The 17,678-nt window shown below is 41.6% G+C and overlaps 1 protein-coding gene across 1 annotated transcript; it reads right to left on the reverse strand.

Annotated features, from left to right (window-relative positions):
- Positions 1–84: 84 nt before the first annotated feature.
- LOC137803736 (transient receptor potential cation channel subfamily M member 1-like) lies at positions 85–17,585 on the reverse strand. The gene is made up of 27 exons (XM_068602452.1): positions 17,514–17,585; positions 11,093–11,169; positions 10,203–10,398; positions 9,891–10,104; positions 9,479–9,603; positions 9,206–9,377; positions 8,701–8,875; positions 8,479–8,602; positions 6,831–6,903; positions 6,612–6,712; positions 5,982–6,158; positions 5,750–5,884; positions 5,564–5,614; positions 5,300–5,440; positions 5,147–5,176; positions 4,758–5,050; positions 4,312–4,540; positions 4,032–4,163; positions 3,805–3,936; positions 3,575–3,703; positions 3,206–3,457; positions 2,908–3,100; positions 2,346–2,366; positions 2,107–2,251; positions 1,807–2,012; positions 1,519–1,651; positions 85–1,429 (listed from the first exon to the last, which is right to left on the reverse strand). The coding sequence occupies exons 1-27, from the start codon at positions 17,583–17,585 to the stop codon at positions 85–87; spliced, it is 5,073 nt and encodes a 1,690-aa protein (XP_068458553.1).
- Between the last annotated feature and the right edge of the window lie 93 nt (positions 17,586–17,678).

Below are 17,678 nucleotides of genomic sequence, written 5' to 3' on the forward strand. Positions count from 1 at the left end.
TGTTCGCTGCATCGCTTATAGCATTCAATTCCTCATCTATATATGTATATGTTTTCCTCTTCCTGTTTCTCCTCTTTGTGGCTCTTATTTCTCATCTTCTTTCGTCTCGGCCTTCATCATCTTCGCCACATCGTCCCCTGTATCCCTGCAGGCTTCCACCAGGTCTCTTTCGCTGCTTGAGGCTCTGGGCTCCTTGCTCACCACCTTTGCTTTCCTCTCGCTGACATTGCAGCTCTGCGATCTGTGAGACGGGAAATGCTTTTCATCAGCTACAGTCAGACACCCGGAAGTCTCTGAGAGATTCCGCTTGGCCTTCATCACTGTTTGATCTCCTGCAGGTTCCTCTGCTGGACGAGCTTCCTTGCTTTCCAAAGGAATAGGATTTGTCTGATTCTCATCTTTTTCGGGCTCTGTAGGTGCAGCGCTAGCTTGAAACTGCTGGGCCAGAGCTCTGACAGTTGACACTTTTGGCATGTGACCAATAGTGCTCGGGTGCACCTGGTACTCCAAGTTTTCCGGCCACTGATTTGGTGTTTTAGTAATCTGTTCCACTACTGACTTGTAGTCTGCAGATTGCACATCATTACCTGCCTCTGCTGGGTTGTAGATGATGCCGCTCATAGCTCTTCTCTTTGTAATAGGGGAAGTCTGGCTTTGGATTTCCGTCGGGGGATATCTCAATGATTTAGTCCTCTTTGGGGAAGAGGAGCTTCCAGGTGGCAGTTGTGCCTTCTTTGTAGGCTCATCTGCTTCCTCAGGTTCATCAGGTGGGCTGACAATGATGGTGCTCTGAGCCCTCTTCTTTGTCAAAGGAGAAGTAGGTTGGTCTTCAACTGGATAGTGCCTCAAGGATTTAGTTCTTTTTGGTGAAGGACACAGCTTTAGTCTGTCTAGCCGCATTGTGCTGCCTTGTTTTAGGTTAGATAGGGTCTCTTGACTCGATGCTGCAGAGACAGGCTTTTGTTCACATGGAGATATGAGAATGTCCACACATGAACTTGGTAGTGATCTCTCCAAACCGCCCACCTCTAAGGTCTGACCACTTTCCTTTGTGTTGAGAGTGCAAATATTGGGGGCTTGCCGCAGACTCCTCTGTCTTTCTACACCCGTTTTAGTTGTCTCATCTGTGTCCTTCTGCTTCGACGCAAACTCCTCCATGTCCATGTGGAAGCGGTAAAGACTGTAACCATCAGCACTGTTAATACTGCCCTGGCGCAGTAGGGAGGAGGGGTCACAGACAGAGGAGTTTCGTGAATAGGTTCTGGTCAGTTCCAGTCTGTCCACCCCTGCAAGCTTTTCCAGGGCAACAGCCATGCGTCCGTGAATCTCTTCCAGCTGTGCCAGACGGAGATCCACTGTCTGCAGGGAGGCCTTCATGGTGTTCTCCCTCTCATTTACCTCCTCCAGACGCATAGACATATTCTCAACTCTGCCAAGAACGCCAGGGAAACAATAGTTGATGTGAGCATAATCAACACGCTTAGAAATGTCCGTGCCATGCTTTAAAGAAGTGCTCACCTTTCTGAGGTAACCTTGATGCGTTCGTCACTGGACGACTGCTGCTCGTCCTCTTTCTCGCGGAAATATTCCTCCACACACTGTTCTTCAAACTCATACAGACATTTTAGCTCCTCTGGATTCAACCTGAGTTCTGGTAGAAACAAATCAGGACATGAAATCAGTCTTTGTTTTTCAGTCAGAACCAATACTGTTGTATTGTATATGGGCTGCAACAGGATTTCTTTCATTTTGTGATCCAGGATAATTTGCGTGTATTCTTTTAAAAAAATATTTTGTGTGACTTACTGAGTCCACGGTCTTTCTCATCCAGCTCTCCATCTGGTCTCTTTTTGACACACCGCCGAAACAGCCTGTTGAGGAGGATGTAGATGTGGCTGAAGATGATGAGAGGTGGCGGCAGGATGGGACGGTCATGAAACGTCATGATCAGCTGATACCTCTGGAACTTCCACACCTGGTTGGAAATGGACTTGATTTCACAGAAAGTGTTGCTGTGGGACAAGAAACCGAGACCAGTGAGATGAGTACACATGGTCGTAGCCGATGGTTCTGGTAAAACAATAGAGCAGTTCGACGTATACTTACTTAAACACGGCAATGAGCAAGTTAACCAGAAGAATGTTCGCCACAAGAAGGTAACAGGCCATGATGGCAGGTGTGAGCCAGGCCCCAGGGATACATGGAGGCAGTTTCTTCCCATCCTCGTCATATAAATGTTCACCACATGGAGCTGCAGCGAAAGAACAGTTCTCGCTAGAGAAATTGTTCTGATCTCTTCAACTAACTGATTTGAAACGCATTCTTAGCTTGAAGACTGTACTCACGGTTGATTTCCATCGCATAGACTTGGAGAAACATTGACAAAGCGTTAACATCAATAAACACAATTTATTTTATATCACACTTCTGTCAAGGTCAAGCTGATGTCCATGAAAAAGTGGACAGGTGTTATCACAATGTTGCCACTAATCAACCACAAAAGATAGTTTATTTCTGTTATATCTCTGGCCTATTTTTGTATATTAAAACAAACAGAGGGATCAGCAACTTCCTCAGAAAACGTCTGTTGTAATAACCCTGCTAATTTAGGCTTTTTTGATAGCTGCATTTTGCCTTCACCCTGACAGAAGAAACACCGACAAACAATCTACTTGAAGGCAGATGATCATGATTGAGGAAGTTAGATAATAATACATATCCTGCTCTTCCTCAATGCAAAAATGATTAACATTTATTAAAGGCTGAAATAACTATGCCAGCAGAGGGAGACAAAGTATTGAGAGGCTACAGTGTAATATATTATTAATAAACATCACATGATTTGAGACAACAAAAAAAATACTGTAACACTGATCATCTGCCCAGAATCAGGAAACAGAATCTTACTATGAACTCTAGTCTTACGGTCTATCGAGTCCGCAAAAACCTCTCCGTAGATCATCCAGTAGGGCATGTAGAAAATGTTTCTGGCCAGGCGCCACGTTGGCTCCTCATCAGGGTGAAGGATGGCTTGCCGAGCCACTCCGAAGCTCATGAGCACCACCAGCATGATCACCACAAAGTACATCATATCTATCATCTGATAGACAAGAGGCAAACATACATTTTAACTTAGTGCAACCTTCTGTTTGTGTTGCATGTCACGTGGTTTCCGCATGATTTGTGAAACACTAAATGTTGTTACCATCTTCCCTATCATCATCACATAGGGTCCCAGATATTTGTTGACTCCAAAGATGTCCAATACACGAATGTACCAGAAGATGATGTCGATGCAGTAGATGACTCTGCCGTAGCCCAAGTAGGGTTCGTGCTGCAGCCGTAGCATCAGGCCAAAGAGGAATGTGCAAATGGCAGCCAGGTCTGTGATGTTCCAGTACTCCTCCAGCCACACACTTATCTTCTGTTTCAGCTTCCCCGGCTCTGACATCAGAATCTAGACATATCAGGGTTTAAAGGTCATCCAGATGGCACCATATATGTATTACATGTGTACACATTACACATGTAAGGACTCAATCAGATCAAATTAATCATATGTAATGGATTGTACCTGTCTGACTTTTTCTGATCCAAGTGTGAGGATGTATGCAATAACAGTCCACTCTTGTAAAGATGGCCATCGCTCCATTTTTACCAGGATTATGTAGTTGTACAACATCAAATATCCCAGATAGCAAATCTGTCGGAAGAAGAAAATAACAAAATTACGTTGCATTTAAGTCACTACACTCGAAGTGAAAAAGATAATAAATCATTCCTGTTGGCATGAAGGAAACTTACAGTGTTGAACCAGAATTTGGTGAATGGCGCATTATAAAACTCAAAGAATCTTTTGGCAATGGGGATTTTGCGTACATTAGTGCTGTCCTCCTCTTCATCCCCCTTCCGGGAAACTGCATCATTATTAGGGTCCTACAACATAACAGAGAACTCTCAGTTTCAGTTTATCATTTTCACTTTAAACAAAAAAAGGTATTTAAACAGTATGTGTCCAAGTAATGAATTACTTTGCTGGATTTTGCGTCGTCGTCCTTTTCTTTTCCCTGTTCTTTGTCTCCAGGTGCATGATAGGATGCATCATCTCCAAGACGGAAATCCAACAGTAGAATCAGAGGAGGAAAGACGATTCCCAGAATAACCTTGGTAAAAAAAACGTTTTTATAAGACACAATGAGTTTGTTGTTATTTTACTCTTACTTTAAGGCAATACTACAAGTATTACAACGAGTGATGCTATTATCTTTTTTTTTTATGGATGCCTAAAAGAAAACATTTTGGGATATCAACCTTGAGGCCGGGATTTTTGCCGATCCGTAAGCAGCCCATCCACATGTCGGTGAGCAACATTTGGCTACAGGTGTGGGCAATGAAGTCACGTTGCTTAGCAGCCACAGCCAGCTTCAGACAGGTGGAGTTACTCCAGTTGACCAGCTCATATGTGAGGAGTTTCATGGCTACCTGTTCGTCGTGCTTGTAGGACTGGTCCAACAGCTCGTAGGCGAGCTGGCCAAATTCTCTGTTAAAGAGAGGAAACCATAATATTGACGAGGTAAAAAAAAAAAAAATGCAAATAAAAGTTGTTGATTACAATAATAACATACCAGATATTACTGTTGAGGACAGGAAACCAATGTAAAGATTACAAATTAGAGAGATTTACACCTGTCTGTTTTTATTTGGGAATAAAATACCTTGTGAAAACTACATTTGTGAAAGATAGTGAATGAACTGACTTGGAGTTGTTCTCCAGGTCTTGGGAGATGTCATCCACCAATTCACTCTCAGAGCACTCATGGGCCATGGCTTTATACAGTTTACAGGCTACCAGGGCCTTCGCCATAGCTTCTTCTCCACGCTGCCAAAGAAACAGCGCCATCTTCTGGCGCTTCATCAGCACAGCCCACAGCATCAGCTCATGGAAGGGGAACTTGAATCGACAGACCTCGGGGTCATCCACGTCAATTTCCACCTCTTCCTCTTTCTTCTTTTTTGGCTTTTTCTTGCCTTTTGACCTCGGTTCATCATCCTAACAACATGAAGACATGATGTTAGATAATTGTTCTGTGTTGATTCTATTCCCTTTAGCGACTTGGCATATTTAGTTGTGGAAAGGACACCCCACCTCCATTCCAAGAAGCTTCAGAGCCTTCGGCTGCAAGAAGAAAAAACATCTGTATTACCTAAATTTTCTTTAACATGTATGATGAACAAGCTGTTCAAGCTTGCTCAGTGTATTATTCAGCCGTTATTGTTATTTCCTTCCACCCAGTCGTACCCTTTTTAGTCCATACAAATTATTGTAGAGGTTGCGGAAAGCCTTCCTGGTGTAATTGCTCCTGTAAGCTCCCCCCATGAAGCACTCCAGCACCAGACCAATATCAATCACAGTGATCTGATAATCTGGAGGAAGGTTTCCCTGCAAAACCACCAGAGTAACATTTAATATAGCAAGTGTCTCAAGATTATATGTCATCTGAAAAAGTCTTAAATGTTAGACATTATGCAAAAAAAAAACATGTCATTGGAAAGATCATTTTACCTTTTTGACATCCCTGACCACGGCGTTCAGTGAATTAACGGGGCCAAGTTTCTGAGGAAATAGCGAAGAGGAGAAAGAAGAAGGTTGTGTAATTAGTGTGAACGTTTCTTGTCATTTTTACTTGTCAGATCTGTATTTTAAAGAGGTTCGGTCTCATTTTCATTCGCTGCGGTATGTCAGGCCCACCGTGTTGTATAACTCCTCCAGTCTGGGAATGGTGAGGAAGTGGTGGATATTGACCCCATTCTCAAGGAGCAGTTTGACAAAGTCCACCCGGTCGAGCACCAGAGCATCCATCATAGCCTGCTCCAGAGAGTTCACCTAAGATAGATGACTTATCATTTACACATCACAGCTTTCACTGTACATTCATATTTTAAACTCAAGTGAGAGTTTTTGCCATGAACCCCACTCTTACCCAACGAATCAACTCCAACTTCCTCGGGTCTGTTTCCTCTGGAGGTTCAGGCTTTGCCTTTCCCTTCCCTTTTCCCTTCTTTCCCCGGGCTTTGTTTCGAGGAGCGCTGGCAGGACTCTTTTGCTTCTCTTGAGCCGGGGCTGCAGCGGTTGTAGAGCTGGCCATGGCACCGGCAGGCTTACCAAGCAGGAAATAAGGTGAATAAATAAATCTTAAGCATCAAAATATCTATTTATTTCTGCTATTATTAGTACTTCATTGCATAAAATAATTGGAATTGTGTGTATCTTAAACACACAACACAGTTTATAGGAGATATCTCTGAGATTCTGCTATAAGTGGAGGATACGCTCTGTTCAAAAATCCCCACCCGATATAGCCTATAAAATCTATAAAAACCAATATATAATGACCTATAAAATACTCTTCTTTGAATAGTATGAATAAATATCTGTGTTTCCCACTAAGTGAAGAAATAATGAGCCAAACACATTTTGAGTGGAGGGGGACTTTAAGCAACTTCATTTCAAAACTAACATATTTTCTTCTGTACTAAATACATCGTTTACTTTGTAACTGCACTCATGTGGGATGATTCCTTTACTTTAGTCACATGTGAGGCCCACTTACTGGTAAATTGTGCCCGTAAACAAATATGTGATTGCGAGCAATGTCCACTCTGTTCCAGGCCAGAGCCAAACTAAGCTGGTCAGCTGCCGATGCATTTGTGCCTGATGCAAAAGAAACGGAAGGACAGACAGAGAATGGGAAGCATGTAAGTACATCGCAAGAAAAGTATTGCTGTGATGTAATAGTACACACACATGTTGTGATGCAGCCAGATAATACCTTTTAACAGGGCAGTAAGAATAGCCATTTCTATATCTTGTTGTCCCTCAGAACCCATTCGAAAAACTGTGATCTACAAGTGAAAAATCAACGAAAAGAGAAGGAACAACAGCAGATGTGAAGCCATGTACTGTAACGGTGAACAAACCAAGTACACAAATGGATGGATGAATCAACCACTGTAACTGCAGCTGTGAAATGATGGGAGAGTCTTGCCGCTAGTCCTATCACTGCAGGCTGACCATTGGACAAACTCATTTTACTAGTCAGACAGTGCAATAGTGTTTTCCTTGTTATGGACTTGACTATATCAAATTAAATTACGCTGACGGCACTAACACATGTGCAGCCATGGTAAATGTGATTAAGATGCATGAATATGTGGCACGACGCCAGAGAGGTCAGGGCTGGTCTTGGGATGCGTTGATAATGAAGACTGAAAACTTGTGTTCCTCTTTCAGACAGTTGCAGGACACACTGTGTGCTTTTTAGCAAATAGAGATTATAATTATAGTTAGAATGGTGAACTATAATTCGGTTAAATGTTGCAGCCTGGAGTTACATCACAGCAAATTTCAGCCTTCTGAATCAGTTTTGCTATTTGTCTATCCCAGCTGTTCACATGGGATGCACTTAGGATGAAAGGATTATTTGGGGACTAAACGGTGACACTGATTCACCTGTAGGTTAGTCATGGCACTTTAGATTAAAAGCAGGCAGCAGTGTGGCCTTTTAGTTGCGTATAAAGAGCTCAAACTACTTGGCGGTTCTGTCACATTGTCTGGGTTGGGTATCAGCGAAAACCAAATGCCCACTGTGCCATGATCTTTGAAACAGCAGTTCAAGTTGCTTATCTGGGAGTGTTGGGGCATTAGGCAGTCTAATACACTGGGGATAGAGGATGCAGAGTCGCTGATGAAGCGATAGCCTCTGAGGACTGAAACAAACATGGGGAGTGGAAAGAGAACCTGGCCGAGGATTAGAGAGACGAATCCTCTCCTCCATCTGTGTACTGCATGCTTACTGTGGATGGATGAAGTAAGAGTCTCTGCTAAACAGGTGGTGGTGTGAGCTGATCTTTCCCACCCAAATGTATATAGTCTGGAGATTAAATATACGCTGGGTATTAAAAACTACTAATCACATCACTTGCGCAAATCTGATGGAGATGCACAAATGCTGCCACTCCCGGGTCCCCAGGAAACACTTTGGGGCAACACTCAGCTCAGGGATTAATCTTCTATATCTGTGAAGACTCTCATCAGAGTGTGTGTTTGTAGTGAAGCCAACTGCATTGTTTGCATTGAAGTACAGTTTACCTAGTATCAGACACCCATCTCCCTCTACAACTGTGTGCTTATACGTGAGGATTGATGATGTAGTGAAGCTGCGAGTGCCCCAGATTACATGAACATATGACACATGACCACAAGGAGAGATGACAAGCACGTTGTGGGGATTATGTTTATTCAATATGGTAATGGAAATATCCAGATGAGTGGAATGGATAAATGATGATGGAGACCAGATGCTTCACAACTCAGAAATATTTATTGATTTTTCACACAGACATGTTATTTTCAAATATCACTTGTGGAATATCATGAAGATATCTACACCTTATTTTCCAGTGTATTCTCCTACTCACCAGTTCCCTTTTCTTCATGCACTCCATAACCATGAGCAGGATCTGCTGCGACTGGCTTTTGCTATAATTGAAAGTCTTCTGAATAGTGACCAAAAGTTGCTCTCTGACATCATCATTAACCAGGCTGGAAAAAGAAGATTCAAGGAGGACATATCAGCTTTTAGTTTTTACCAGAAGAATGACATCCGAGTACAGTAAAGGAGAAATCATCTAAAAGCTCACCCTCCGTCCTCTGAGAACTTGTGTGCGAAGGAAATGATGTCGGAAGCTCGGCCGCTGCCGTCACACACCACCACGGGGATAGGGGGATCGTCTCTCAGACTCTCCAGTGCGATGGAGATCACGTTGGGGCCTCCCTCCACTATCAGACACACTAGAGGAACCCCCTGACCCAGACCTGGAACACACAGCCAGAACCACTCAGTCCTTTCAGACATCCATTAATCACCAAAGTGTCACCTTATAACAGAACTTTGTAAAAATGTTGAAGCAGAACACATTGATTTGATGCGCCAACAGACCAAACCGGAGGAGGAAGTGAAGTCAGTGGTGACAGTTGAGCATCCCTTTGCTGTCCCTGCCTTATCCGAGCTCCAGGCATAGGATGACAAAGGGAAGCCCACAGGCCACAGAGGAGCTCTCCATCCGCATGTCCAGCAAGACTCTGGCTCACACCTAAACACACCATGGATGTTTTGTGACATCTGCGGAGTGCTTTTTGACTTACGCGTGTTGATCTTCTGCAGGGAGATGTGCTTCTCCAGCAGCCGGCGGAGTTTGACCTCAGAGCCGTACTTTCCGCAGGTGCCGTTGTCAGTCAGGATGAAGTGGGAGTGGCTGTTGTTGAGCACAGCCAGCTTGCTGAGTGGGTTCGCCATCGTCTGATAGGGTTTGTTTACCTGGGAAAAGAAAGAGAAATTAGTATGAAATGTTTCAAGAAGACAAATTTGCAGGAAAGGGTCTTTTTTTTCTGGATACTAAAAACAGAAAATGTTCTCACATCTTTTCCGATGAGATCCTCTTTGTTTTCCAGGATCCCCCACGGAGCAATTCCTATAGCGCACACCTTCCCTCGTGACTTGGACGAATGGTCCTTCAGAGCATCTCCCACATGACGGATCACCCCTAAAATGTAAAGAACAGAATATCACAACATGCATGACTCTTCCAACTGCCTGATGGGACGGCATTATGGGATCCAATGCTGTTGCTGCAGGCAACATCCACACGATTGTCATTTCTGATGAATTTTCCCAGCAGAAGCTTTAATTACAGTGCTTAAACCTGTGACAATGGGTTAGTCAAATTGCTCCCAGGTATTATGTGTTGACAATTTAGAGCAACGGTAATCTTCTAATGTCACAAATTGTTATTTTGTGAAGTGAACATTGAAAGCGTTATCAGCGCCCTACCCGTGTTGACTCCACCAGTGAAGATCCAAGCTCCGGTGGTGACGGCAGCTTTGATCAGGCCTTTGCCAAACACTTGCTTGAGTTTGGGCTGGAGGTCGAAGTTCTGGAGACCTCCGTGGACGGAGATGAGCAAGGTGGGCAGTTCCAACTGCCAGTCCTTCACCATCAAATGCAGGAGGTTGTCAGGTTTGGTGTCATAGGAGACTCTGATATACTAGGAGAGAAGATGAGGGAAAATAATTGTATTGTGAGTTATTTCCAATCAAAACAGCACAATCACCTTGAATACATTTGTCAATGGCTTAGACTCACCATGGCCTTGTTGATGAATCCTCCACCCTGGAACTCAACTAAGCCGTAGGCGTCTGTTGGGTAGGTCCTGGTGTGCTTGACCACACTCCATTTATCCTTTGGGGTATCAATCTGCACCAGCTGGTTCGCTTCCTCTAGCGAGTTGGCACCAGCAGGGATGGCCACATGCTGCGCCATCAGCTGACCACAGGAACATCTACATGGATCACAGAACAAACCTGCCAGTCTGAGTTGATGTAGACTAAAAAACGTGCTTTGATTATTCCTAGAAATTCCTGAGCAGTGTCCTATTCAGTGTTGAATCATGACTAGAAGCAACTGAGCCAAGTGTTGTTGTGAGTCTGCTCATGAAGGCTGTGTCTTTTCCTCGAAACACGCATTGTATAGGCTCTTTCATGACTGTGTGCCCATTTCTGGGAAATGTGTGCCTCAGCGAACAAAGGCCTGCACCGCCTGGCTGCTTCCACAGCCAAGGACAGTAACCATGTCCTGCAATGCACTCTGAAACATAATCCTAATAAAGGTCTGATAACCTGCAGTCATAGGTGTCATGATTAATTAAATTGAAAGGATTTCTAATTTATTTAGACACTGCAAGATAATACTCATAGTATTTACGGAGCTGAATGTACACATATAACACTGTCATTACATATTCCTAAAGTAAAGTAAAAGCTAACCTGCTTTGTGTTTCACATTTTAGAGAGTAAATTTAAAATTGATTGTATAAGCTGTCTCTACAAAGGAGCAACTGAAATTAATTTGATGATTAGTTTTAATGTTTTTTTTTTGTTGAGTCAAATGATAATGAGATAGCGGCTGTTCATGGCTCAGACCATATTCACCACAAGTAACACAAAAACATTTAAAAGGCAGTGTGATGACCGTACCTGGTCGGGTCCTTGGTGGGAAATTTGTGAATACATTCTCTTTTAACAAAGGTCCTCTCAATCCAAACTCTTTGGGCCTGTGAAGAGGAAATATAAGCGAGAACAAAGTGTAAGCTCACATAGTGTCATACTACATATGTCTTTGCACATACCTGTATTTAAATGTCACTATTAAAATCATTTTGGAAGTAATAAGATGAAGACTATGCATCCTGTAAAGAAACCTAGTGAGCGCTCAGAAAATATAAATTGAAATAAAAATGTTTCTGCAGAGAAATACAGTTTATATTGCGTGTTGACTGGTATTAACAGGGGAGTAACAGATGCGGACTAACACATCTTATTGTCTGCTCGAGCTTGATAAGCAGCCAGTGAAAATCATCCCACAAAAGTACTATGCCCACGCACTTTGTCAAATCCTGCTTTGATTGCTGTCGGTTGTTGTTTTTTTTCAAACGCTGAGCAAAAATAACAAAGTTCAAAGAGCCTTTGTTGATGATGGAGCCCCAATTAAAACTAAAGCACTGAAAGCAAATCTTTCCAAGGAAAAACTCGGACGTCGAATGTGGTGAGCAAAATAAAAAAATCATCCTAATATTTAACAGCATTAATAGCTTGAAACATTGTGAAATAAGTATTTCAACGTCACCAATGAGTCTGAAGTCATATGAGTATAGAAGAAAGACTTGTGAGTCTTGTGAATAGCAATCACAAGTTCTAATAACACAGTACAGTTACTGTTCTCTCTTCATCGACTTAATTGGTCTCAGCCAGCAGGCCGGCTGCAAAACCACAAACTCTCCATTAAGTCAAGAAAAAACATTTAAACAGGTCAATAGTTTTTTTTTTACGACCTGTCTTTACATTTTTATGGTTAGTTTATACACATGTTACTATGTGCTCGTCTTAATGAGTTGAACTGAAACAATACTGCTGCAATTTTTTATTATTAATCCACAGTTTTCATCCTTCCCTTTAAATTTGTATAAATAAATATCTTTTCTTTTCTGCACACCTATAATGTTTGCTACGACCTGATATTACTCAATAGACTCATTCAAGAGTCATCTGATAATAACTTGGTTGAGTAGATAAAATCACCAAGTGATGTTTTGATAAAAAATAACATTATATTCCTAAGTATTTACTTACAATGACATCATTACATTTTTCTTTTTTAAATGTTCAACTGATTGTTTGCAGGAAGACATACACATTTGAATAGTGAATACATTTGAATGTAATTCACAAATACTTTTATATGGTAGCCTTTCGGAAATAAATATACCACCGAGTTGTAGTTTCAAAAAGTCCAACATGTAATGCTGTCGTTCTTGTTCCAGCAGTTTTCCATCCCGCGTTATCACGCATCATTAAACACCCAGAACTCACACATGGCTGCCTAGTCTCACTCACCACATCTGAATTCAAATTCCATGATCTGTAATTTGTTCCACACGTCTGTAATATCTAACTAATTGTGCCATAAAAGTAATCAAATTAATTTAAAAAGAGTTAAAGTTTCAGAATGTAGATACACTTACACACAATCTTCTGTCCGAGCTGCAGAGTTCTATCTCTAGTCCTGCTGGTGGTTAAGCCAGAGAGCCAAGAGGAAGTCTCAAGTCTGCCGGAGAGCTTTCTCCTGGTGCTGCACTCCCAGTCAAGAGCTCTCATTGAATCCCACAAGACATGAAACTTCTTCACTTTATGAGGGCCAGCTAATATGATGAACATGTGAGCAGGGTCTTTGTTCGCCCAAGTCTCATGACTCCAGTTCAAGGTAATCCCTTTTGGAGTCCCATGACCCCTTCTCCATGCCCACAGGGTATTTTCATCCTTCGCTTGAACAAGGCACAATAAATCTACTTTGATAACTGGCCCCTAATCTCCCAATTTGTTGAAACTCCTTTCTTTGTGTTCACTTCACAGTGTGGAAGATCTTAGCTTGTGTGAGAAGATGGTGCAGACTGGCTAACCTGAAAGCACTGCAGTCTCGTTCAGAGGCTCCCCAACTTTTCATTTGAAATATTTTCACCCCCGCCAACGACTTTGATTTCAACCCAATTTGCATAATTGAGAGAATTGGATGCAGGCATTCTTTTGGAAGGCGCCTTGTTAAGACTTGACTGGTCTCCAGTCGGGGGCAAGGTCAATCAATGCTAATTGCAGTTAATCTCTATTTCCATCCACCATGTTTTTGTGGAGGAAAAGAAGACTCAGCAGACCAGCTATTCAATATTATCTTGCTTTTTAATTTTGCTCCTGTAAAGTGGATTTTCTTTTTATCATTATTACTTATGTATAATAAATAGCCTCCTGGCAGAGCTGAAAATGTATATGGCTTCTATCTGATATCCAACAGGTTAAACTCTGGGTTCAACCAGGGACAAATATTACCTATTTCTTCTTTAAAGATATCATGTTTATTGTACATGCTGGACTTATTAAATTCATTAATTAAGACTATTTAAAGTCATTAAGCGCTTTCGGGAGCATGCTTAAATAGCTAGAGGAAGAAATTAGGTGAGCGAGAAGCTGAGATGGCGTTAACAAGCACAAAGTGAAATGTGAAATGTTGTAATAAGCTCTCCTTTTATGGTTGAAGCGAGCAGTTTGAGCCTGACTGTAACTGTGAAAAAGACAAGGGAGGTTGGTGGTTACCGACTCAGAAAGACACACTGAGAAAAAAGCCTTTTGTGTCCTGCTCTGGTTAAAAATGCACGTGGGCCGCCAAAGACAACAAAACACATTTCCAGAAGGTTTTGGTGACTATGTCGCAGTTCTTTCAGCTTACTTAAACTCATTCACGTCAGCAATTAAAACCAAAATCCAGTCAGCAACCAGCTGCCTTGTTAAGAGCTGCCTGTGAGCACTTAACAACAAAAACCTTCAAGAATTAGATACTGCAGGATCAGATTGTGTCACACCGGGCAAATTAACGAGACTTACAACAAGCCTCTGAACAATAAACGACAGTCATTCCAACATGCAGCATGTTTTGAGGAAATGACCGTTCAAGACAAAGTGCAATTGTGTGGAATAGAAATAATAGTTGCTCAATTGCTGATAAGGATCACAGAAAAGGTATAAAATATATAAACACAGTATGTTTCTACCCTGAATTTCTCTCAGAATAATTACTTCACCCAGTTGGCGGTAGACCCGGTATTTGTGTCAGTCAGGATGTACGCCATACATTCATGCCTTTTTGCACTGGAATCACATGGTCCTGGTCTCCTGACCCTCAGCTTAGTGAGCAACCAGATCAGAGGAAATTTGTTCCAGTGCTGCTACAATTACACAGACTATTCAGCTCCTAACCGTCATAAGGAAAAGGTATAAAGATTGCTTTATTTCTGTACGTTGACATCTGACCCGGTCTGTTTCACTGCATTTTGAACACATTATCGTTTACCGTCGGTGAGTAAAAAACTATACGTGGGATTTATTCTGAATATTGTAGTAACGACGGACTTCACCCAGCAAAAGCCTCATCAGCACAAGTGAAATGGATCAGAAAGGATTTGGGGGTCCTAATGGAATGTCACCAGGGTTGAAGATAAAGCAACTAATTGCTCGGCTTTGGTATTGAATGGTGATGTGGTTAGAGCCTGATGCAGTGTGACAGGAAGGAAGCCCATGTAGACTCCTTTACTGTCTAAAAAAAATACTTCAGACCCATGGTCGATCCCACGTGGACCGAATAAAAAGCCTCCTTTTACATATTTTAACTCGAGGGGGAAAGATATTTAGACGCAACGACGCACTTGAGTTATGGGCTCCGGGTAGGCCAATCTGCATTAGCTGTGAAGCAAATTGTTTTCAGTCAGCCCTGTTTGTAAATGCACTCATTGTTTCTCCTGGTTTGAAAATCTAGTTAGCCATCACATGAGTCCAACATGTCACTGATTATCGCCAAGAGTTAGGGAGTCATGAGACATGTTTATAAGTTGCTGGTTTGCCCCAAAGGAGGGTCTGACTGAAAAAGAGTGCAAATCTAACTAACATGAAATCAGACAACTGGAATACAGATAGTGCCTTTGTAAAAACTAATAAATAGTCTTCAGTTTTTTGTAGTAGAAGAGAAGCTTTTCACAGCAGGGAAACAGGTCTAAGACAGATCCTTTTTAACCATCAACACACACACACACACACACACACACACACACACACACACACACACACACACCCACACACAGACACACGCACGCAGACACACACACACACACGCAGACACACACACACACAGTTTAAAAGGTTTCGAACAGTAGTTGTATGTGAAAGCCTTATCATATGAATACAGATAGTATTACCACTGCAACACTTAACTAACAGGTATGATATTACATGTTTGTATTATTCTGCAACATAAATATGTCAATCTGAAAATGAAATCTTACATTTTAATTAACTGCCACTTTTTGCGCCTGAGGACCCTCTTGAAAATTAAATAATGTATCTCAAGGGGTGTTTTGAAATTAATAAAATATAGTGTATCAACAGACGGCCAACCAGCAGCAAATATATGTAACCTTGTTGTGATATGTTATGTTATGGGGTGTAAGAGTTTTTCATCTCATTAGCAGAATTAAATCTCTGAGGCAATTTTCCCTTTGATTTGACTACTTAAAAAAAAAAGATCTATTAGGTTTCATTCATTAACTCGAGTACTTAAGTAACAATACACTAGTTTAACATCACTATGCTGCAACATTTAGAGAACTTACTGGTTAAACCTTTATTTTTCATAAGCTTTGCTAACTCAGACACTTTGGGATCTGCTAGTCCCTCCTCTGACCCCGGAGCCTCAAAGCTTTTTAAGGATTCTTGGGCCTCACCTGACCTGAGCCTCATGCTTATATCACACGGTCATATGATCTTGCCCATTCCTAATCACATATAGATTGATTTTTTTCTTTATGGGTCCAGTGATTATTCCAACCCATTAGATGTTTTCCGACCATTTCTTTCCCTACTTACTATTTCTCTGTAAGAGCAGAGGCAGCTTATTTACAAAATTACAGTGTTTAGTCTGTAGACAGAAAAGATACAAATTAATTCATGGCAACAAGGTGATATCATGTGAACACATTTAACTGAATGTGCTCTTTGTTGGAGAGTATTTCAACTTTACCCCAATTTCTAATCGCATAGATCATGTGGCTCCCAGATTCAAAGAGATATCGCCTCTATATTTACACCTCTTTCTGGTGCACTCTACCATTGATGAAAAATAAATCCTTCTTCATACCATGACCCACTGTGAATGATGAAGTATGCACTTATCATTTGAATGAAGCAGATGAATCCGTAATGTAAGACTACAAATAACATGACAAATATGCATTATCAGAAAAAAAAACCCGGATATCTCAGAAGTATGGTCTGTGCAGGAAATTTGCTTTTATTTAGCAACATATCAGATCTCATTAAAAGTGCAGCGAAGAGGCATGGCACCGCTGATAGTGTTCCAGAGTAAAACCTCCTACAAAAAGGCTGTGGATTATCGAAGAGTATTAATCTCACCAAATAATGCATGCTGTAAATTAAAGAAACCCATCACACTAAATTATTTTATCGATGTCAGTGTCAGATATAGCCTTCTGTTGATATATCCATCAGGAGTTGGACTGATTTAACCACAGGGTGAACAATGTTCCCCCACACATTGTGAAGTTGATTACGGAGAGGTAATCTACAAAGAGTTAACTCTAAATGCTCAATGTTATGTTTGATAGTTCAGTTTATTTTCCATCTTTTAGTTATCATTTATTTAAAACTATTTAAAAGGGAAAGTTGTGTAGTTCTTCATCCTCCACTGTCCTGTGCTAACATGCATTAAAAGAAAACACAGAAGCAACACAAATTCAGTGTTTGATACTTTGCAGTGTGCAAACTCTGATCCAAGCATGCAATGCTTGTTGGATTTGAAGCAGAAGCATGCATATTAAAAAATGTATCTTTCTTGCTTTCACGGACATGATAACAGGAGTGTGTTAATCACATGAAAGCAGACTTTAGAAATATAGAAACGTTGTTAATCTGTCATGGCCGTGGTCATCCATACTGGGCCATTATGAAGGATTAAACTGCGGCACTGGAGTGAGCAGCTCTTAGAAGCCTGCTCTGCCCTAAACACCATTAAACAGTATGTTTGCAGTGCATGGAGTGCAGACCATGTGCACACTAATATACAACCATCCGTCTTGAATGGTGCATGTCATTGTGCCATAGGGGCTGTGAAACGATTGGTTAGGAACTAATGTGGCCAGATCATATGGTTTGACGACCATATGATTACAAAAAATGTGTTAACTTTCAAAATGAATGCCACACATTAAACTCAAATGAAAACACTCCAGGTCAGATCTATCTCAGTAAAGAGATGCCGAATGTGACAGAACAGGGTTCTTCTTACCTTCTGCGAGCCAGATGCGGTGCGTTTAAGGGAGCCCTTTTTAAAGTTGCCACCCTGGCCCTTGGGGTCCATATTGAAGATATGTCAAACTGACTTAGAAGGGGATCCTCTCAGAATGACAATGGGGTCAGGGTTCAGCGGCGACATCAACATCAGAACCATACA

Source organism: Clinocottus analis, unplaced genomic scaffold (genome assembly GCF_023055335.1).
Source record: "Clinocottus analis isolate CAN_PGR_092001 unplaced genomic scaffold, fCliAna1.0.p SCAF_6, whole genome shotgun sequence".
Lineage (NCBI taxonomy): Eukaryota > Metazoa > Chordata > Actinopteri > Perciformes > Cottidae > Clinocottus > Clinocottus analis.